The following is a 22,964-nucleotide window of genomic DNA, read 5'->3' on the forward strand; positions in this document are numbered from 1 at the left end:
TAATGTCAAGAAAATCTAAGCAAATTTAAAGTGTGAGGTAAATGACTGATAAAGCTGAAACGATGCTGTATTGAGAGAGCAATGTACAGGCTAAAATACTGCTGTTCCTTTTGCACCCCACCTTTTTTTAAGTATGTAAGTGGTGAGCAGATTGATTGTCTTGCAAGAAAATCAGGTAGAAACGTGTATTTACTTTTAATATAATATGCTTTTAAATATATTGTTAAAAGGAAACGGGGAAAAAAGTGTTTTATAGAATCAGGACTGTCTTTTTCTGCTTAAAAGCAGAAAGTTTTAAATTGTTTAAATTGTAGTTATAATTTAAGTTTGTGGGAAAGGGAAGAGCCTGTGGATTTTGAAGCTCAGCTTCAGGTACAAATGTGAAAATTACTGTGAATATTGATACAAGGTATATTAGTCTTGGCTTGTTGTACATTGCTTGTAAATGCTTCACTGCTTGAAGATTGGTTGTAAAATTAGACCAAGAAAAAATATTCTTCCATCAGAGAGTAGAGTGTATTTATTTAGATGTGAGACAAAACCTGTGGTCAATAAATTTCCACTTCTGGGCAAAATAAGGGAGCCATGAAGAGTTTGATGAGCACTCTTGTGATAAAAAGAGGAAGTAGCACAAAACTTAAAAAACATTTCAGTACTTAGAACCATTCTCTGGAACAGATAAAGCTGTGTTTCAGTTCCATCTTATTGACGTGTCTTCCTGTAGGAAGGTTTTAAATGCTACAATCCTCGAAAGGTACAGAAGAATCGTGTTATTTAGGCACTTCGTGTCCAGAGAAGGGCAACAAAGCTGGTGAAGGGTCTAGAGCACAAGTCCCATGAGGAGCGGCTGAGGGAGCTGGGCTTGTTTATCCTGTAGAAAAGGAGGCTGAGGGGAGACCTTGTCACTCTCTACAACTACCTGAAAGGAAGGTTTTGCGAGGTGGGAGTCAGTCTCTTTTTCCAAGCAACAAGCAATAGGATGAGAGGAAATGGCCTCAAGTTGCACCAGGGGAGGTTTAGACTGGACAATGGGATAAATTTCTTCACTGAAAGGGTTGTCAAGCATTGGAACAAGCTGCTCAGGGAACTGGTTAAGTCACATCCCTGGAGGTATTTAAAAGACCTGTGGATGTGACACTTAGGGACATAGTTTAGTGGTGGTTTTGTCAGTGTTAGGTTTACAGCTGGACTTGATGATCTTAAAGGTCTTTTCCAACCTAAATGATTCTGTGGTTATTTCACTTCCATTGATTTTGATACATTTAGTCCAGCATGATCTGAGACAAAATATATAAATTAGGGAGGGCTGGGAAATTGAGGCATTGAGAAATCAAGAGCCAGATTTTAAGAGCATCTGAAAATGCAGATGAATCCCTAAAAATACCCAGGCACTTGAGAACGTTTTGCAGGGTTATTTTATGAGTCCTTAGGCAACCTTTTACAATACCAACATGTACAAAAACCTTATCTTGTCTTCCTTCATGAGCATCTGAATTTCTTTAATGATTCTGGCTCTGAAAGTCTACTGAAGGTACATCTCCTGTAGAAGTAGGAGTTGAACCCAGGTTTTTTTAAATCATGGCCTGTTACATTAGCTTGATGGCCATTCTTTGCCTGTAAGCTGCAATTTCTTGAGGAGATCAATATTCTTTTCATTTAGCATCTCTGCTACATAAAGGCAAAACAGCCTTTCACATTTCAGAAGAACAAAAGCTTCAGCAAAGTACAGATGTGTTGTAATTGAACACAGGAATGAAATAGCTGTAGTAGGCAACATCTGTGCTATTTTGGCTATTTTTCGTTGCTCGTGGTTGGCTGGGACAGAGCAGTACCAATGCTTTCCATTAAACTCCTCTGACATATATCGGATACGTGACACCATCCTCTTTAGTGCAGAGAAGATGCAACAAGTTGCAGCTGTAATCTTTTGAACTATGAATTGAAATGGCTTAATGAATGTACCTTGTAATATTTCGTTTATTGTAATTAATATTTTGTGTTCTTTTAGATAGAAGTAAGCAGTGTTGGGAAGAATTTGAAAAGACGTCATCACCAGTCTTTTAAGTAAGCAGCATTTTCCACTTCGCTGAGTAACATGTGTGTATGTGTTCAGATATGGAAAATGGGAGGAGAGCACAAGTTTGTAATTGAGATTACAAATGCTTTTCAAAATTTTTGTTGTCTTTTTCAACTCTGTGCTTTCAAAACCGGTTTGCATTACTGTGCTTGTATTGTGCACGAGCTGAATAATTTTGTTAACGCCATAAGCTAGTTGACTTAATGTGCTGCATGATCTAGAACTAGTCTGATAACCCTCACTAAAAACTGACTGGAAGGTCAGTGGCATTAGGATCAGTCTTCAAATGAAGTCTTGGCCTTACTGAAGTCAAGGGATGTTTTGCTGTTGCTGTCAGAGAGCTAGGATTTCACCAGTGAAATTGTTATATGCTTTGCTTAGGTAGAGAGCAAAATTTCTACCAAAAATGTTCTTGCTCTGTCCTTTATTCTAAGCAACGGAATAATTTATTTTTTTAAAATGGATCTTTAATTTTTCTCTTTCACTGTAATTTAATATTGACTCTTTCCTGTGCAAATAATTAAAAAAAGCCCTTTTAATATGGAAACTATGTAACAGTAAATTGCATGGCAGACTTCAGTATCGTTCCTTCTCTGCTATGGTTTACAAACCAGAAATTGTAGATTTGTAGATAGTAACTCTAGGAGACAGCTAACTTAAATTTTCATATGCCAATTTTAGAAAAGTGCAAGGAAGGGGTGAAACTGAAATCTTTGAGGTTGTAGGATGATGCATAAAACATCAGAAGGACACAGGTCAGAAAAATAAAACACCCTGCTGGTTTTTTATGTTTGTAGACAATTTGTTAAATGTACTCTAGAATTTATCACACTAAATTGCAGAGTAGATTTGAGAGTAAACAAGTGAGAAAAGAAAAAGATACTGTCAATGCGTCCGTTACAGAAATTCTGAGATACAAATTTCTTTTTTTCTTTCATAGTACCTCTTGGTAGCCAGCTTACTTCTCTTTCATGTTCTAAAGTTTTAGGGAAGATTTCTATTATGATGACACTGCTGGATACTTTGTTCTTGGAGGCAGTGGATATGTAAATGGTATTGAAGCTTTCTTTGGCCCTGTGAAGTACTATCGTCTCAATGTGTTGGAAACGGAACAGGTAAGCAAAAGCAGTCTTTGGAAAGCAGCCAGCTATGGCTCTATTTTATTATTTTTTTTAACTGAAGCTCTTACCAAGTGATAAACTTACTATGAAGCGTAGTAGTACTTGGGAATATATAACCAAAGTATGATCATTTTCTGTTGAAATCTAGGAATGTTAATTACCACTTCAAATGCTAAAAGATAAGACTTCTAGAAGTGAGTATGTAAAGCAGTGTTCCTAAATCTGTATTTAAGGACTTATTTTCAGTATTCCTTTGTTTCCCAGAGTTTGTGATGATACAGTATTGAACACATTTGATTAATTTATGGTTTTGTTGAAAGTGGTGGTATGGCCAATTTTGGAAGTTCATCCATGGTTTCTTGGATTGTAATGACTGTTTGAAGTCCTAGTCTGCTGTGGCCAGCATCAGGTTGTCTGGCATATTAACATGATGTGCCAAATAAGCTGATTGTAGTAAAAAAATCAGTTTCCTTTTGTTATTTGCCTGCAACACTTCTTTCTAGCCAAGCATAGACAACAACAGATACTGTAGATGCCATTTATCCATCATTTGTCTTTTTATAGATTTCTAACCCTCTTCATGATGAAGAAACAGTGGAACAAATTGAACTTTACTATGAGAGATGTACGGACATTCAAGAAATAGTTTATGAGTACAGAAATATCATAAGTCAAGGCGAAAAAGCGCAAAGAAATTGTAAGTGTAGATCTATGAGATATGAATTTTAAACTCTTATCTTTGGAGACTTGTTTTCTTTCCTTTTAGCAGAATCTGGATAACGATCATCAAAAGCGAACTTAAATTCAGCCATAACAAGAAAAAAGGCAATTTGATTACTGGTAGCTAAAACTGTGGTTTTGTCCTTGCAAAGACTTTTGTGCCATGGAATACAAACTTAAATCATGTTCTCAGTATTTCTTCCCTAGTGAGACAGGTGCATAAGGGGACAAATAAACACTTTGAAGTTTACATGTAAGCTATTCAATTCCCTTCCTTCCATTTTGTTCCCAAGTGACCCTAAAGACACATATATTTTAAGCGCTCTCCCAAAAATTAGTAGGTTTTGCTAGAATGTCTCTGCCACAGTTGCCTAATGTGCAGTAGTTGACAGGTTTATACCAAAGCAGCCGCTTTAGTGAAAGAAGAGTAACATACCTTACACGTGTGTTGAAAATTAGCTTATGTTTCCAATTAGAATTTGATCTCACGCATTGTGAGTAGAGTATTGAAGAGAGTAGAAGAAGTCTTATGTATTTTTAAGGGGCCTGTGCTAGCTTTACTTTGTTTTTAGCATTACTTTGTGTTAAGGATGTGCTCATTCTGTCCATGAATTTTTAGTTTACCCTAGAAACATCTTTCTTTTTTTTTTTTTCCTACAGAAGCTTATTTTAAAGACCATCCAAGTCAGCTTTCATTTCTTCAATATGTTGTTTTCTTTAGGTTACTATGAAAACTATTATTTGGAGCTGATTCATAAATATGGAGAAAAATCCAAATGCGATGCCTTCATGTGGGGAAAAGAGATCAGGGAAAAGTACCACACTTTGTTCAAACTGTTACAAGAGATGGATTTCAGTGCTCTGGGTGGTAATTGTATTTTATTTTATTGTTCTTAAATAAATCCACAATACATGTCATGTAAGTTAGTATGCTTTGACTTCAGTTCCTGTTTTATACATTTATTTTTTTTTCATATCAGCTAGCTTAGTAAAGGAGCGTCATGTGGCTTATATGTTGTGCTGCAAATGAAGGATGGCTTATGTAGAAGGAAATAGAGATATCCTTATGTTTTTAGCGGTTAGTTACTTTGAGTTGTTCTTCTGGATTTTTATTCACCCTTTCTATTCAATAGTACCTTGTATCTCTAGGAATCTTGATTGTCTGCATTGAGAATACCATTCAGCATGAGAAATAACAGAATCTGTCTTGGACCGATTAAATTAAAGAGGGCAAACTGATTTTAACTGCCTCATTTTAACTTCCTCATTTTAACTCTTGCAATAACTGTGCGTCCTATGTTTTATTTTTAGTGTCAGAAGATGGAAGTGATACAGTTCAAGAAGTTGGCCGGAGGATATTTGAGAAGGCCGCAAAGAGTCTGTCCAGTGCTGACGGCCTCAGCAATATGGGCTCCTCTGTCCCTCTCTTGGTGGATTCCAGTTGTTGTGGATACCATAAGGCTTCCTATTTCCTTGCAGTTATATTTGAAACAGGGCTTGGTGTGTCTGTGGATCGTACAAAGGTAGTATGTTTAATATCTTTGTTTATGCCTGTGAAATTAGTTGTTTTTAAAGGCAATTTAGAAATGGGATGAATTTATGATCAATTGAATTAAAAAATGTGACATGGCCTCCAGACCTAGGCTGTGGTTGAAGGGATTCCCCAATACAGCTTCTCCTAAATAGCCTGGTAGCAGTGAAGTCTTTGTGAAGTCCCGATGGTGGGAATCTTTATCCTGCTTATCCAGAACGAGGAAATCAGTAAGTAAGTAATGATTTGGTAAGACCTGAAAATGGTGGTAAAGTGAACAGCATGGAACATGCTGCTTTTCCCAGTCACTGAGTAGGATGAGGTAGTAACCCTCAAGTCACCCACAGTCATGTGTAGACGGGTATGAAAAAGTCTCATGTCAAGCAAGTCTCCTGAAGTGGAAACGTTGCATAGTACAGTCAGGAAAGAAGTCCCATTTTACAGTGTGCAAAAATGTGGCACTGAGTATGTTATGGTCAAATGATTAAAGGTAACCAAAGTAGAACACTTTGCTTTTGGGAAAAAATCTGACCATGCTTCAGCTGAGCAACTGCAGAGCATGTGAACTCCTGACCTTTGAGGCAGGTTGCACATAACTGAAATGTTTCCCTGCGATTCCATTGCAAGGTCAAATAAAGTGGAGGTGTTTATATATCACTGGAAGGCAGCTATACTGAAATTGCCAACAGATATTTAATTGTGATATAATAGTGTAATATAAAATGCTCATAAAGAATAGCAGATGTGCTTAACGTGGTTACAGGATGCTAAATCAGAAGAATCCCTGAGAGGCCACTCTGAGACCATGCTCACTCCAGTTTCTCAAACACAAGAAACCTTAGACAGGAGCCTTTTTTATATCCTAATTATGAAGTATACCTAGTGCTAATTATGGAGGCTAAGTAATTTCATTATTGGATCCACTTCAGATGGTGTAGGAAATAATTTAATATCCAGTGCAGATGGGACAACACTGTTTTTATTACTGTGCAGGTGAAAAATAATAGTAGTGCTGAAAAAGCTTTTGGCAAATGTGGTACCTAGACTATTTCTAGCACCAATTAATGTGTATCTTAATGGAGCTTTGTGCCGAAACCTTGTCACCACAATCCCATCCTTCTAGTCCTGTCACATCCTTAAGGTCAGATTTTGAAGCGCTGTTTGTTAACTGCCTTATGTTTCCACGGAATTCATTGCGAAAACTCCAGTTGACATCAGTGAGACTTTTTAAATCACTGCTGAATATAAAAAGCGTCAGAGTATAATTAACACTATAGTAAAGTGGCATTAAAAAATTGCTGCATGTTTAGTGGTGGCAGAATAAGTGCAATACTTGAAAAGTATTTAGAGAGTCTAGTTTTTCTTTCAACTCGTTCTATACATATAGAAGACATTTTAACTACTTTAGGGCTCTGCTTGATTCTGTAACTCTGTTTATGTGGTACAGCTAGTATATCAGCTACCAATATGAACACTCTGTTCCCTGTAAATCTCCACCGAAGTGCTAAACTTGTGAGATGTGCAGTGAATTCACTCTTGTTTATGTCTGTGATTTTTGCCAGGGACTGCTGTATAGTTTGGTTGGTGCCCAGGGGAATGAGAGACTTGCTGTGATGAATCTTGGCTATAAACATTACCAAGGCATTAATAACTATCCACTTGATTTGGAGCTGTCGTATGCTTATTACAGTAATATTGCAATAAAGACATCATTGGATCAACACACTATAAAAGGGGAACAGGTAAAAGAGTTATATCGGAATTTGTGCAAATGACTTTTCATATATTAATATTAATTATGCAGCCAGAACATTTTTGTCTTGGGTTACAAATATTAGCTCATCTAATTTTCCGTTCCTGTGGCAGGGGTGTTGGACTAAATGATCTTTAAAGGTACCTTCCAACCCAAACCGTTCTATGAGTCTATGATTGTTACAAAGTCCCCCAAATTACATGTAGGTATCATACTCTGTTTCTTAGAAAGAAGGAAACCAAATCAAAGTTAGGCTCAAATCCTCAGAATTGTTCACATGCCTGTCTTTCAGTAAAGGCTAAGTCTTATTCTTGGGCCCTAATTCCTCACTCAGATTTTTAATTATTAATATAATTGGATGTTTATTAAGTAATAATAATGGCTTAATTGTTATTGTTTATATTATTTTTATTTTTATTTTTTTATTTAATATTGTTGTTATTGTTAAACAGTGACCCGCTCTTTCAGTAGCCAAACATCATGAAGCTCAAGCAAACGATGAACTGTTCTCTCCATACTTATACCTTTTCTATAATCAAATGCCTACTTGTCATTTGATTATAGATTTGGCTGTTAAATAGCTATCTGACGAGATAAAGTTACTTTAAAATGAATTTAGAATGATCTGCTAAACAGGAGGTAACACAGCTTTATCTGTAAAGAATACTCAAGGTAGGCCAATACTAGCATCGTGGCTTATCAGAAAGAACGATTATTGTACAAAAAATAGAGATATTTTGATTGCTGAACGTCACAGTTTAACTCCAGCTGGCAGCTAGGGCCATGCAGCTGCTCGCTCACCCTCACTTTGCCCCCAAGAAGGGTACGGAGAAGAGGGAGAAAAGGAGGGGAAAGGGAAAAAAAAAAGAACTCATGGGTTGAGATAAAGACAGTTTAATAGAACAATATCAGAAAAGGCCAATAACAATAATAATAATGACACAAGTCACTCTCACTGACCGGTGAATTGGTACCTTCCCGAACAGTGATCACAAGTCCCTGCCCTCTGGCCAGCCGCCATTTATATACTGAGCAGGGTGTCCGTGGTACGGAATATTCCATTGCCCATTCCATCATTTTGTCTAGAATTCTCAGCTTCTGTGGGAAGCTGAAAAAAGTCCCTGAAAAATATAAACATCACCTGGTAACAACTAAACTAATATGCGTTATTGACATTCCTTTCATACCAAATCTGAACACCACCACTAGACAACCACTAGAAAGAAAATTAACTCCATCCCAGCTGAAACCAGGACGCTGAAGAACTAAAAATCAGCAGATAGCCACCTAGGTGAGAGTGCTGTGGGGCAGGTCTTCATCAAGCTTTCTACCAGCCTTTTTATTATCTTTTAAGGGAGATTTCTATAGCAACTAAAAAGGCTTAAAAGCACTTCCTTGCCATTATTAAGTGCATTTAAAACTAAAAAGGTGGGCATTTTTTTCAGTTGTTGATGTGTTGGCGTATCTTTCCAGTGTAGAGTGGACTTCAAGTTTTGTACTGTAACAAAGCAGTAAATGATTTTTACACTGGATGTAAGGATGGTTCTTAATGCACTGGACAGCAGGGAGTGGTGAGAATTTTATGACCCAGAATTGATCACGAATTTTTAGGGATAAACAGGAAATGGGCACCATTTTTGTTTTGGTGGCAGATGCCTGAATTCACTGCGTAATAAATTTTTTTTCTGTTCACCTACTCTTCAGGCATTTGTTGAAACTATAAGGCTGATGGATGATGAACTGCTAAAAGCTCAAACAAAAGAAAATGGCGATGTCTTTATGTGGTTAAAACATGAAGCAACAAGAGGAAATGCAGCTGCTCAGGTATAAAGTAATATATTTCCTCTTTCTTGGTTTTATACACACATTATGTATGTACCTCTATAGACTATGCAGGAAAGTTGCAGAGGAAAGTGGAGCGGACAGATGTTTCTTCTTTCCACCCAGAATTGCTTCTTTTTTTATGAGCTTGAACTATTTCCCATGTTTCTGTCTGATAATATCCAGTGACCATGCAAAAAGCTAGAACAATGATGCAAGGCAAAAGGGAGGAGTTGTCAAGACTTAGCAACGTCCTTCTCTGTTCATTTTCCTGGGTTTGTATTTGGCACAGTGCAGTTATTACTGCTGATCCGAGACCAGCAGCAATATGTTGTAATACTGAGACATTTGCATGCATCAGATCTGCCTTTATCACTTACCCCTGCACTTAAGTCAAGCCAGACTTTCGTGGTACTGACATCTATAAAAAATAACCCTGCCGTAGATTTAGTATTAGGACATTTCGCCACTGGAAAGCCCTCTGAATATTCCTGATCAGCAATTGTTTTCAAACTGTTGAGGACGTATAACTAGTTTCTTCATGTATTTAAAATACATTTAAGCCTGCAAAAGTCCACTCCTGCAATTCCGGTTTCAATACTAGCATTTATAACATTCATGTTTATGTTGTTTTCTTTTAGCAACGGTTGGCTCAGATGCTGTTTTGGGGCCAACAAGGAGTGGCAAAAAATCCTGAAGCTGCAATAGAATGGTATGCAAAGGGTGCCATAGAAACAGAAGATCCAGTGTTAATATACGATTACGCCATTGTGTTATTTAAGGTAAGTCATGTTTCATATGTTTTTCACTGCAAAAATATCATTCCTATGACATGGGTGTTTGTAAGTTATCTGCAGTGACACACTGTGAGAGTGTATGCAAGTGCTTTTAGATTTACTTTGAAAATCAATCAATAGTTATGAAGCTAATGTTGATTTTTACCAGTTATGCACAAAAATTTTAAAAAGGGCAAGTTAAAAGCACTTTAGTCATTTTGTTCCTTGCCAGGTTCAGGATCAAAATACCACCTGAACTGTGGATCCTAATTTTTCCTAATGGTTTGTCACCTCAAAAATCTAACCAGTTAGTAGGCATAGGCCTTGGTGGAGAGATGTAGGTGCAATTTCGATCCTTTTATAGAATGCCCTTTATTAGATCTCTGGGAATTATTTTTTTAGTAGGAATTAAATAGTCTCTGCATGCAGTTGTTTTTTCCCTGCTAGAAGCAGTAGATGGAGGAGGATAAACTCAGGCATAACCCCACCTGAGTCAAATAGGTTGTATCAGCTAAGCAGTGTCACTCATAAGGCATTCAACACTACAAAAGGTTAGAGATATTAATGAAGAGCCCTGGGGTCTTCATCTAATTCCTTTGACAGTGGAGGGCTGTTCTCTACAAAATGCTTGGTTAAGTTTTTCTTTGTTAATTTGAGCACCCATAGTGTGTTTGACCCGTGTCTGGAATTAATTTATATGGATGTCATCAGGATGATATCTGTGTACTTCCTCTGGAGACATTCTGATATCCTTTTTCAGGAAAGCTGAGAGCTCTTACTCATTTCCAAATCACGAACAATCTATGCACCTTTGAATGCTATTCATTTTTCCTTAGTTGTCAAAAATTAGAGATCCGTGATGTTGTTTACCCATAAAAATCACTTGGATCGATGGGTGAAATAATTTTTCCGAGACTGAATCATTGAGACTTTGTAAAGCTGTAAATGAAGGATGAGCACAAAGCTGCTCTTTTTTGTTGTAGCTGTTTAAAGCCGAATAACACCCAGTAAATAATAGTGTCAATGTTAAAATGCATTTTGAATGTGTATATGTGAATTTTCATCAGACTGTATTTGTAAACAACGATTGTTTCACATAACCATTTCCTAGGGCCAAGGTGTGAAAAAGAATACAAAACTTGCTTTGGAATTGATGAAGAAAGCAGCAGCCAAGGTAAAATGTAATAAATATTTTATTGTAAAAGTCTTATGCCAGGTGTTAATAATAATGAACTCTGATTTACATAAAATGCGTATTACCATAATTCTGTGTAAATACTAGTTGCCTTCTCCCGGGTGTCTTCACCATGAATAGTGGAAGCCTTATTTCCCCAAATTGGGAGACTAGACCACTCAAAATCAGCCAAAATTTCTATGGAAGAAAAAGAATTCTCTCTACTTGCATCTTTTGGAACTTAATGATAGTTAAGTGACTTACACGGCGAATAGTTGATCCAGGAGTATTTTTTTGCCTCATATTCCTAAGCCCTTTTTTTTCTAGACCATACTAGGTATGTTTTTTCATAGGAGTGCCTACCAGGCTTGAGTTTTTGACATGATGATCTCTCCAGAGTCAGGTAGGGATAACTGCCTTCTTTGAAAATCCATGCCAGCAGGCTTTGCTATAAAAACAGAACATCTTTAAGTTGGAACGTGATGAAAAAGCATAAAGACCGAGGTCTGGATTGTGCTTCTGCAGTCTGCACTGAGTAATGGTGCATTCCTGCAACACAAGAGCTGAATGCAGAATCATAGAATCTTCATGGTTGGAAAGCCTTTTGAGATCATCGAGTCCAACCAAACAACCTACAATCGCTGCCACTAGAGCATGCCCTGAAGTGCCACATTTAGACAGTTCTTAAATACCTCTAGGGATGGTGACTCAACCACCTCCCTAGGCAGGCTGTTGCAGTGCCTGACCACTCTTTCAGTAAAGTAATTCTTCCTAATATCTGATCTAAACCTCCCCTGCCGCAGCTTCAGACCATTTCCTCTGCTCCTGTCATTATTCACCTGGGAGAAGAGGCCAACACCCACCTCTCTCCAACCTCCTTCCAGGTAGCTGCAGAGGGCAATGAGGTCTCCCCTCAGCCTCCTCTCCTCCAAGCTAAACATGCCCAGCTCCCTCAGCCTCTCCTCATATGACCTGGTCTCCAGACCCCTCACCAGCCTGGTAGCTCTCCTCTGGACACTCTCCAGCACTTCAATGTCCCTCTTGTACAGAGGGTCCCAGAACTGAACACAGGACTCGAGGTGAGGCCTCACCAGTGCCGAGTACAGAGGCACAATCACTTCCCTGCTCCTGCTGGCCACGCTGTTCCTGATACAAGCCAGAATGGTGGCTTCCTGTCCCACCACCCCTGAACAGTAGTGGTTTATGGCTAGTCTCTCTGCTTAGTGTGAGGACTCCTCCAAGGGATGCTGGTGACTGAAAAAAGACTGTATGCACTCCCTCTGGCCAGCTCTTCTCTACTTCAGGGAGAAGAGGACCCTCACTCCATTTAATGACCTAGTACAGTCATATTACCCAGGCCATCATCTCGTCCTTAGTATAAAAATGTAAGAGTACCTCGATCTTGAATACCTTCTGAGCTCTAGAACCAGCACTAGTTCAATTACTGACAATGACAATAGGACTTCACTGCTGACCACCATCAGAAAAGAATTGTGCTTGTTCTATCGTTCCTTTGAAAGAGGAGAGACTACCTGTTGTACTGCCTGTTTGGGAAAGGCTTGAATAAACTGAGTGGTTTTCGCAGTGTGACCAAAATTCCCTTGACTTCCCTTGACTCCCAAAATCTGAGGAGCAGATTCCAGGAAGAGTCCTAGAGACAACAATTTCCTTACTCTCCTTCAACCCAGATACTTATGTTTTTATGCTCCAGTGCACGTTTTCTATACAAAAATAACATCATAAATGTTGAAAAGTTTAACTGCTTTTGCATTTTAATGGATAAGTTAGTAATACTGGTTAAATCTGAAGGGAAAAGGAATCCTTTTTCAGAGCGCCTTTGTAAGTGCCAGTATGCAGTTCTTTCTGCAGAGATTACAGAAGGAGACTGTGCAGTGTAGAAGCCAACAGTAGCAAACAACTTGTATTTGTGCACTGAGATATTTTTTTTTAGGTAGTTTTTACCTTTTGTAACTGTTCTGGCATGTTTGCTATTAAACATACATTATAAAATAGGAGTAAATAGCATGTTCACGTTTATTGGTACAGAGTAATTTGAACTTCTGGCATACTTACAGCCACTGTATGATCCACCAGTTTATGCAAGGAGACAGTGACTCATTGCAACCAAAATAAAAACTGGCAGATTTTCTCCTCTTGATCCATAATTATTGATGCCAAGATGCAACTTAGTAATAGCGTGTAGCACTATCTGAAGCAGGACTGTATGATGTTGGTCAAATACCTTTTGAAAACCGCATCATAAAGTTCTGTGTTCATTGCTTCCTATTTATTCTTAGGGAAATGTTCTAGTTCAAAAAACGTGCTTTTTTCAATTGCTAATCCTGTCAACTAGGTTCTGGGTGTCCATGAGAATAGGTGCCCCATTTTGGCTTTGCGGAGGAAACGGGTGAAAAAGTCACAATTTGTTATTGTCAACAAGTACAAATCTCAATGCAGACACAGCTGAGACTTTATAGAATAAGGCGGTGCTGGAGTCTTATTCCTTTCTCTCAATATGAGGCCACAAGGAAGGATAGCGTAAAAAAAACCAGCAAACCTTTATATCCATTAGTCCCCAGTGAGTGTAATTTTGGCTGGATCCTTGTGCCAGGCATCTAGAATCTAGGCAAGGTCACGAGAGCACCCAAAGTTGAGCAGCAGGTTGGAATTGTGAAGTGACCCAAAGCAGAATCAAACGTGTGACCTGAGACTGCTGTTCTCCTTCCCTAAGGGCTTGCCCCAGGCAGTGAATGGATTGGGATGGTATTACCACAATTTTAAAAGAGACTACAGAAAAGCAGCCAAACACTGGTTAATTGCTGAAGAACTGGGAAATCCAGATGCATCGTACAACCTCGGTGTCCTTTATTTAGATGGGATTTACCCTGGAGTACCTGGTAGAAATCAAGTGAGTAAATATTTAATAGTACTATTTCTTACATTAGGGCCCAGTTTAGAAGTTTATGCTTCGTTCTTAAGGCTGCTGTGTCCACTCCAAGTTGGATTTTGATACCTTTTATCACAAAGAAGGGTGTTACTAGGGAATTCAGTCAGATTGCTTAGAGAGAGAGATGTTACTCAAATATCTCAGTCATACTTATGTGCCTGTGTTTGTGTTCCTTTAATTTAGAAACAAAGCAGGTGCAGGTTTAGCTCCGGGGGCTGCTTCTGCTTTCCTCCTTCCAGTGACACCAGCCAGGATAGTGTGCGCTCTCACATCGTGTGATCCTTTCGCTTTCTCTCAGCTTTAGATTGGAAAGGATATAGGGAAAGGATGCTTTCCACAATAGATGAAAGCAGCGGAACCGCATCCCTCAGCTCATGAACAGACATGCTACATACACATAGATTCCGTAACCTCAGAACTGCAGTGAAAGACCTTCGAGCCAGACTTGCAAATGTAACTAATACAGTCCTGGTAGACTGCAGTATTTCGGTTTGTCTTTCTGTGACACAGCCCATTTATTAACTTTTCTCATTGACATATGCAAAATTAATTTTCCCCCAATAGGAAGGGTCTGCTTCAGTTATATTTCTTTTAATTACCTGGGTAGTTTACGACTAACAGCACAACCATAGTAAGGCAGGCTGTAATAAATGCAAGCAGGCCTTGTGCTTGAAGCTAAAAGATGTTTCCAGTGTGGCCTGTGGATTCTGAGATCTGGATATACTCCAGGCTGTGAGCATTTCTACTGCCAACAGCAGCAGTGCCCACCAACACATGCATTTGGCAAATGCGTTTTCCTTCCCTGTGGACCAAAATACACATTTCAGAGTGGAGTGATTATGAGAGTACACCTAAAAGTGCCCGGCTTGCTTTATTCACCAAAGACATGGGCAAGGAGAAATACTTGGTTATGGCTGTGCTGGGTACTCTGATATCCACGTTCACTCATAGAAAATATATATCGACAGTTAAAAATTCCCTGAAATAAATTATTTCAGGCTGTATGCCGCTTTGGTTTACATTACAGATTACTGTTTCTGAGGGTAAAACATGGAAAGTCACACAGCCTTCCTGTTTCTGCGGCCCTGTCCCTGCCTGTTCAGCCTGCGTTATCTTTTATAAACCAGTTTCAGAGGCTTGAGCACTGGGGTTGTGCTCTGCTGGACGTACTGAGCAGTGCTGCTGCTCTCCAGCCGTCACGTAGCCATCGCCAGTGCAAAAGTCCCGTTCTGTGTCTCTTCTTCAGCATCCCTTAGTCATCTCCCTACTAGCAAATAACTAATTTTACTTTTGTCAGCACACACAAGGCTTGTATGCTACCAAGTGTTAGTTACGCATTTAGACACTTCTCTATTTGACATTTCATATATTACCAGCCCTTTTTCCTGCCCAAACTATTAAAAAGTTAGAAGAAAGGAATTCATTCCACCTAAATACATTAAAAGTAGTTAAACTGGCTTGCCTTAATTAGCTGATTGCCTCTTTTAAATTCATTTAATGAAATGAATCCTGGGAAATAAAACTCAATAAACATTAATAATGCAGAGTTGCTAATGGTGTCTTGTTTCTTCACAGACAGTTGCTGCACGCTATTTCTATAAAGCTGCCCAAGGAGGACATATAGAAGGGACTTTACGATGCTCTCTGTACTACATGACAGGAAATATGGAAGACTTCCCTAGAGATCCAGAAAAAGCTGTAATGTAAGGAATGAAACCATTTGTTAAAGGCAAATATATTTCTGGTGGGATTATTTTGAATATTGATGATTTTTAAGTCCATAGTCTAAATATCTTGCATTTCATGGTGCTTACCTCCTCAACGAAAGGTTCTTCTGCAGTAAAGTTTGATCCATGTTAACAGGTGTATTATTTAAATGACCGGTAGATTTTGAGAGATGCTGAGTACTTTAAGTACTTTTTTTTTCTGGAACAACTTGGAGAGGTTGTATCTAACAAAGCCATGCTTATTTGATTTTCAAGAAATATCAGGCTCCTGATGTGGTAGAATTGGTATTTTACATAAGGAAAAAAGCAGATAATTAGTTATTAACTTATGTTTGTTTTCTTAAAAAAAGAAAAAATAAAGAATGTAATTTTGCCAAGAAAAAACATAGGATGTCTCTGATATGCTCATGGAGATGAATGGACAAAATGTTCTAATTCAGTCAATAGTTGTGAGACTGATGCAGCAATTACTGTGAAATCCCATAGTTTGTCTTCTGTAAGAAGTCGGAAGGTGATCCCATATGCTTTTGTGTCCTTTGAGTCAGCGTGAGTTGGGATAACGTCACTGGAGCACAGCTGTTTATTTTTTATTGTTTGTTCTTTTCTACAGCTGGGCAAAACACATTGCAGAGAAGAACGGCTACTTAGGTCATGTCATCAGAAAAGCTCTCAATGCTTATCTGGAACTTTCATGGTATGTTTGTTTTGTTCTCTTCGAGTTCATTTTCTATTTTTCACTTACTTTATAGCATGATAAAATAATTAATTTGGGGTATCCCCTCAAAAAACCACAAATAGCAGCACCACTGAAATCGGTAGTAAAACACACATTAACATAAAGGAAAGGAGGAGTTGACCCAAAGCATAATTCAACAGTTCTGACAGAAACAAGTGAAAAAGAGGGATTTTGTAGAGTGAAATAGTGTTGTATCTGCTGTCTGTGATTTTCATCCCGTAGTACCATAGCATGTAGTGTGCACTGGATTAGCCAGAGGACCGCCTTTCACTTTTAATATTCCCTCTGTTCCAAAAGCCGTACTTTGTTTTCTCTCTTCGTTATAATTCCATGTCACGAAAACTGAGACTGCTGGATTAGATTTCTTCTTTTGAATATGGTTAATATTATCTTTTCTGGAGGCTACAACATCCAATGAGCCAGCCAAGAGGTTTCAAAATAGCCTCCAGGTTAACGCTCTGTTTTTGCAGCGACCTGTAGGCATAAGCATCAGATACTGTACGTGCAGGCATCAGACTGTCATACATCATTAAGACAATGGCTCGTTTAGGCCTGCAGCCTCCCCCTGCTGGTACTTAATTACTGCTTCAGGCTTAGGAGAACTACAAGAAACTGTCAGTGGACTGTTCTGGAGTAAGCCATTCCTAGAAGAAGTTTCCTTCTGTTTGGTCCAGCACAGACATTTCTCCTGAGACTTGACCTCACTTTTCAACACTGAAAAACTCTCAGTTGATATTTTTGTAGCGTGTTCTGATGTACGAGCCTGCGACTCTACCCAGCTCACTCTGCATGCAGTCGCATGAAAGTCCTGTTCACGTGACAGGTAGAGCAGTAAGATCCCAGAAGGTCTGGTCTTGACAGCTAGGAGGACAAATCTGCTGGAGTCCCACTTGATGTGCCAGTGACTAAGAGTGTACGGGTAGTTACTTATAAATAATGGTCCTAGTCACCTCTGGTTTTAGGAGTATGTCCATGTTGAAATCTTTGCTTCTGAATATTTTTTCATGTATCTTGCACAGGTGTAAATTGTTACACTGCCAACTAGTATGTATTCTTCAGTTGTTGGTGTTACTAGCCATGTGTCAGTCATGGTAGTTTGATCTTCAGAGACTGATTTAAGGGCCCTAAATGTACTTTCTTTTTTGAATTGCCCTTTGAGACTTAAAGATCAGAAGAACTAACTTTCCAGCTTAGGTATCCTGAATTCCTTCTGTGGTGCCAGATCTCCATTGCCCCAGATGTTTTTACAGGGCAAGTACAAGGAAGAATTTGTATTCTTGCAGCAGCAGCTGGGAAACAGGAGGTTACACCTGCCAGTTCTGTAAGGGCAGCTGTTTTCACAATGTCATTTCAAGTTTCTTTGCTTAAGCACCTACTCTTGAAGTCAAATGTATATTTAAGTATATTTGCTTCCATTTAAATAAACCATTGAACCCTGAAACTTGCCATGGGTTTAGCGTTGTGTTGTGGAGAAAACCACTGGAAGCATGACCCTTTAATAGGACGCCTTAGTAGGAAAAAAGTAACCCGAGTGGTTTTCTTAATGTTGTAATTTTAAAACCAAACGCAAGACTTCCTCTTAATTCTGAATGCTTAGCCTTCATAATATTGAGTAGATGAGTAGCAGAGAACATGAGAGAGATGCTCTCCTCTGGAACGATGCCCAGTACCACTGTACTGCGATACTGAATTGCTGTCCTGCAAATGCAAAATTCGCTTTTATTACTTGCTTTACAGTCAGTGGGATGTATAGAGTCCATAGAGGGACTGAGACTGTTATTTCATTCACATGTTCAAATATAATGAGAGACAATTTCCATTCCAAAGAGCCCATAGTCCAAAAAGACAAGACAAACAAGTCAGAGAAATAAAAGGGTAAAGCATACCAAAGAAGTACCCAGATGAAAGTTTGACAGGTAGCTACACTGCTAAGTTAATTATGGATTGTTTTTTTTTTTAAGTGGAGGAGGTAAGAGTCTTTTAAGAATGTTTTATCTGAAGCATTTGAATAGATAATTGGGCTTAATATCGATTCAAGTTTATCATCAGTCTTGCACATAGAGTAAATGCACACTGGAGCCAGTCTAGCTTCAGTGCAAGAGAGAAAACTGCAAATTCTTGAGAGCCAGCATGGCTTGTTACACCAAGCGCTTCCAGTAGATGTAGCTGTTGCGTGTGTTTGCCAGCCTCTTGCTTTTAAGCCTTGTACCAAAAAGTTGCTCTTAGGTGATTTTATCAATTTATTTAGCAGGGTTTTTTTTAACTATGACTAAAATGCATGTTATTTTTGTTAGGTTTTTCACTAATTTATTTTATCTAACATTAGGCATGAGGCTCTACTGCATTACATTTTAGCAGCTGAAACTGGGATTGAAGTGTCGCAGTCCAATTTAGCACACATCTGTGAAGAAAGACCAGTAAGTAAATGTATTCACAACTCATTATCCTAAAAGGAACACTTGTTAATAATAGTGTGATCCTAATCTCTTAACTGTGATATGAATGGATCACTTATTTTCTTTCCAGGACCTAGCAAGGAAATACCTAGCAACTGATTGTGTTTGGAGATACTACAATTTCTCTGTTTCTCAAGTCAATGCACCGTCATTTGGTACGTATAGGGAATTCTTTCTTAATTTTAATTTTACCTTTTTTTTTTTAATTTCAAAACTACGTTTGTTACAACTTCCATATGAGCGAGCAAATAATCCCTGCTTATCATACATTTCCTTTTTAGTGTTTTGATAGGAATATCAGAGGGGAGAAAATGTATTTTAAGTGTTGTGTTTCAGCACAGCTTTTCTGACAATTTCCTTTTTATGGCATAAAATGGATAAAATTTGAATAAAGTAAGATAAAAAAGCTAAGCCCTGAGAAAGGGCTAGATATTTAGGAGCCTAAGCAATTGACTCAAGGTTTAAGAAAAAAAAAAAATAGTAGACTTTAGGAGTTCATGCTGTTCAGTTTATCACAGAGAAAATCCAAAAGCAAATATACTTCCATATCATAATTCAGTCATGAGAAACTAATGAAGGCTAAAGGATTCCTTATCTAATTTATTAGGAGTTTTCCTGTTAGGGTACAGAGTTTAACAACATTGGCACAGCTTACCTTAGGGAACTAAAGGATTCTCTGTTTAAAAAAAAAAAAAGTTTATTCCTCCAGCCTTAAATTCTACTGCATCTGTGACTTTAGTGACTAAGTCATTTTGGTGCCTTTGAAAGAGTTATTTAATATTTGAAAACATTGATCTGATTGTCTCACAAAAAGGTTTAAGTGCTTTGTAGAAAAATGGAGTATAAAAATAATTCAAGCTATTCGTTTAAATACACAGCAGCGCGGAAACTGAATACCACATTGAAGCAGCCTGAAGCCACAGGAGCTGAAACACCCTGTTAGCTTTTGTGAGCAGTTTGTAGACATCTTAGCAAGGTGCAGTTTGGTTGTCCCTCTGGCAGATCCACTGGTACAGTCTTACGTTAGAGAAGCTTCTGAAGGTCAGACTCATGGGGTGAGATTGTGATTCCATTCAAGTAAAGGAGAGAAAACTTGCTGGGTGCAACAGGGGAAGGATTTGATTGCTTTATGACATCCTCGCATGGGTAACGTAAGGGGAGTTTTATCTCAGACCCCTCTCTGCGGTAGTGGAGGATCAAATCCCCAGTGTAGGACCTGGGATGGAGAGTCTAACCCCGGCAGCAGAGATTTCCAGGGCTATGTTATCAGTGCAACACAGGGTGACCTCAAGGTGGGAATGCTCTCTGGGCCAGGGCTGGAATGACACAGTTGGTATGGTTGAGGGGAATTCTCTTCTTGATGATTCACTGCAGCGTTCGTGGCCTTCCACTCTGCATCTGTGCCAGCCCATCTACATAGTCTTTCTGCCTTTGCTGTTGGGGTCAGTGGCCCACTTGCTTCCTGGAAGAGCTCTGCTAGAGTCCACTGTAAAAATAGGTGGAATTTCTAGGTAGTTGCCATAGATACACAAGGCAAGGTATAGAAGTGTTTCAAACCATTTGGGGAAAACTTAGGTCGGATAAGTGTAGACACATTCATGGGAGTTTTTAAACTCTTTAGCATAGATTAGTGCAATGTCGTGCTTGCTCTTGTCTGGGTCAATGCCCACTCTGTTGGTACATTTCATTACTGTGAAATACCACAGAAAGATGTTTGTAAAATATTTCCTGGGCATCGCTTCCTTCTAGACCAGGAAAATTCTATCCTTGCCATTCTCCTGGGTTGGGTTGGATCTGAAACTAATGAAATTGTCAGCAAAGTTCTGTAACGTTGGGGATGGGTTCAGCCACAATGACAGGTACAGAACAAATGCTTAGACAGCATGTTTTTTAAGTCTTACCAAGTTAGTAGGGTTAGCCTGAATAATAAGGCTAGAGGTTGCCCAAAAGCAGATTCAGCAAGTGAAGAAAGAATGCAGTATAAAGTTTCTAAATCTCAGTTTTTGTACAAGTAGCAATATCATTCACTGAATTCACTAAAGAGAAGCCATGAGAAACCGTTTCATCTAGGATAAATATTTTCAGTGGGCAGGCTGATGTAAAGTATCCACAGAGGCAGAGAGAGAGAGTACTCTTTTTTTTTTTTTTTTTTTTTAAATACGGTGCTTTAAATAGAATTACCATTAACTTCTCCATCACATTAATAGTTGGTTAATTCTATTTCTACAAATACTCTAAATGATCTGCTAGTGGTTTCTTCCACAGCTTATTTGAAGATGGGTGATTTCTACTACTATGGTTACCAGAACCAGTCTAAAGATCTTGAGCTGTCAATGCGGATGTACGCACAAGCTGCATTAGAGGGAGATTCACAGGTGGGTCCGCAGTTGTAATGTGTTTATAAGACATCAGAGCTTAGAACAATCTGAGGATTTACCTGGGACTGATTATTGGCTGCGTCTGCACTGAAGAAACCCAGTAGAATAAGTTATAATTATCTCACAATACCTTGTAAGTCAACAGTTGCTGTTTCATGATAATAGAAGGTAAACCTAGCATAGATGGACAGTCCTAGAATTAGGCTGTTTTGAAAGCTAAAGGTGAACCGCTTAATTCAGTGCTACCATACCTTGGCACAATTGATTCTGTTGTGACTTTGGTATTTTTCTTGCTGCAAGGGGAAGAATTAATAGACTGCAGAGTTGTATTCCAGTCCTATCCTCTGCTATTTCAGGATATAAACAAAAAGACTGGCTCATTTCCCTTGGTACATTGCGTGAATCCTAGGATGGATTTTGTTCACTCCGCCAACAAAAGCTTCATCTTAAAAGCACTTTATAATTAAAAGATACACCGTATCTCATTACTAAAGACATGCAATGTTTCAACACTGAGTTTACTGCCCTCAGACCCTCCTGAAGTGTCCTGGGTGCAATATTCTGTTCTCCCTCTCCCTATGACAATGTCCCCAGGCAGTATCTTGTATGTTAATTTACTAGAGGTAGCATAGTTGGATTCTGTTTTGAGGATATCGGGACAAAACATTACTACTAAACTAGCAAAGGAAAGAAGAAATGCATGAATAGTTACTTTAAAGTATGGAAGCCAAACCGATGGGGAATCCTGTAATACATCTCACGCGTGTTCATGTTCATGGCTCTGAAGAGACATAGGGATGCCTAAGACTTGTCCAAGTAGGCAAAACTTTAAGATTAGGGACTTAAATTGTCTGGAGAAAACTTCTGCTCTCAATTTCACAATTCAGATTGCTGTTGATGTATAGAGCTAGGTGGAGGGGAATTTAACAGTAACAGAACAGGAATCCATTTCTGCTTTCAATCTGTATTTCCCTAGTAGATAAAAGATTACAGTTTGATATGGTATCTTCTGTGTTCAAAGAGCGACTAAAAATGAGAAAGCTCAGATCTTTTTCCATGTGGTTCCTAAGAAAATGGTGATTCTTTTGCATTTTCAGTATTTACCTGGGTATATGATTAGGAGAGAAGGCTCTCATAATTATTCAGTGAAGATCATGTTATACAAAATTTATTTACATAAGACAGTTATAATTATTTAGATCTTTGATGCTGAGTAGACCTTAAATATAGATGTGAAAATTTAATCGTTAAAATGTATGTGTGCTTTTTTTATTGTTAGGGTTTCTTTAATTTGGCCCTTGTCATGGAAGAGGGCAACTCCATACCTTCATACATTCTGGATCACTTGGAAATTGATCAGGCATTGCATTCTAGTAATACCTCACTTCTTCAGGAACTTTATTACAGGTGAGTCTTTTTTCCCCTTAATCAGCATCTTCTGTTTTTCTATGTGAGTAACATTTACGCTTGGAGAGCAGCAACTCCTGTAATTATTAACTTTGTTCACTTGTATGATTTAAGGCAGGGTAAGGTCAACATGTTTCAAACGCTTAAATGACCTAAATTTATTTCAGTTTATGCCTCTAAAAGAGACCCGATTGTATGTGGTTACCTGATACAGCAGGGACTGGATTTAATGATCCAGGAGGCCTTTTCCAATTCAATATATTTAAGTTCCTAAGTTAGGCACTGCCAATTTGTATACAGTCCAGAACAATCTTTTAATGATAAATATAGCATAACTTAT

At 38.5% G+C, this 22,964-nt stretch overlaps 1 protein-coding gene across 3 annotated transcripts in view; it reads left to right on the forward strand.

The window, feature by feature from the left end:
• Window positions 1-22,964, forward strand: part of SEL1L3 (SEL1L family member 3) — a 39,224-nt gene that overhangs the window by 12,034 nt on the left and 4,226 nt on the right. For 2 of the 3 annotated variants that reach the window (XM_054202021.1, XM_054202024.1), the window contains exons 6-21: window positions 2,009-2,064; window positions 3,060-3,192; window positions 3,763-3,895; window positions 4,640-4,786; window positions 5,230-5,441; window positions 7,012-7,191; window positions 8,907-9,026; window positions 9,665-9,805; window positions 10,911-10,973; window positions 13,705-13,881; window positions 15,496-15,623; window positions 16,258-16,341; window positions 18,710-18,800; window positions 18,910-18,994; window positions 21,105-21,214; window positions 22,497-22,624. In XM_054202021.1, coding sequence (XP_054057996.1) covers window positions 2,009-2,064; window positions 3,060-3,192; window positions 3,763-3,895; window positions 4,640-4,786; window positions 5,230-5,441; window positions 7,012-7,191; window positions 8,907-9,026; window positions 9,665-9,805; window positions 10,911-10,973; window positions 13,705-13,881; window positions 15,496-15,623; window positions 16,258-16,341; window positions 18,710-18,800; window positions 18,910-18,994; window positions 21,105-21,214; window positions 22,497-22,624 — 1,988 coding nt within the window. The remainder of the gene's footprint in view (window positions 1-2,008; window positions 2,065-3,059; window positions 3,193-3,762; window positions 3,896-4,639; window positions 4,787-5,229; window positions 5,442-7,011; window positions 7,192-8,906; window positions 9,027-9,664; window positions 9,806-10,910; window positions 10,974-13,704; window positions 13,882-15,495; window positions 15,624-16,257; window positions 16,342-18,709; window positions 18,801-18,909; window positions 18,995-21,104; window positions 21,215-22,496; window positions 22,625-22,964) is intronic. The other variant, XM_054202023.1, reaches the window with a different exon arrangement.

Source organism: Rissa tridactyla, chromosome 5, assembly GCF_028500815.1.
Source record: "Rissa tridactyla isolate bRisTri1 chromosome 5, bRisTri1.patW.cur.20221130, whole genome shotgun sequence".
Lineage (NCBI taxonomy): Eukaryota > Metazoa > Chordata > Aves > Charadriiformes > Laridae > Rissa > Rissa tridactyla.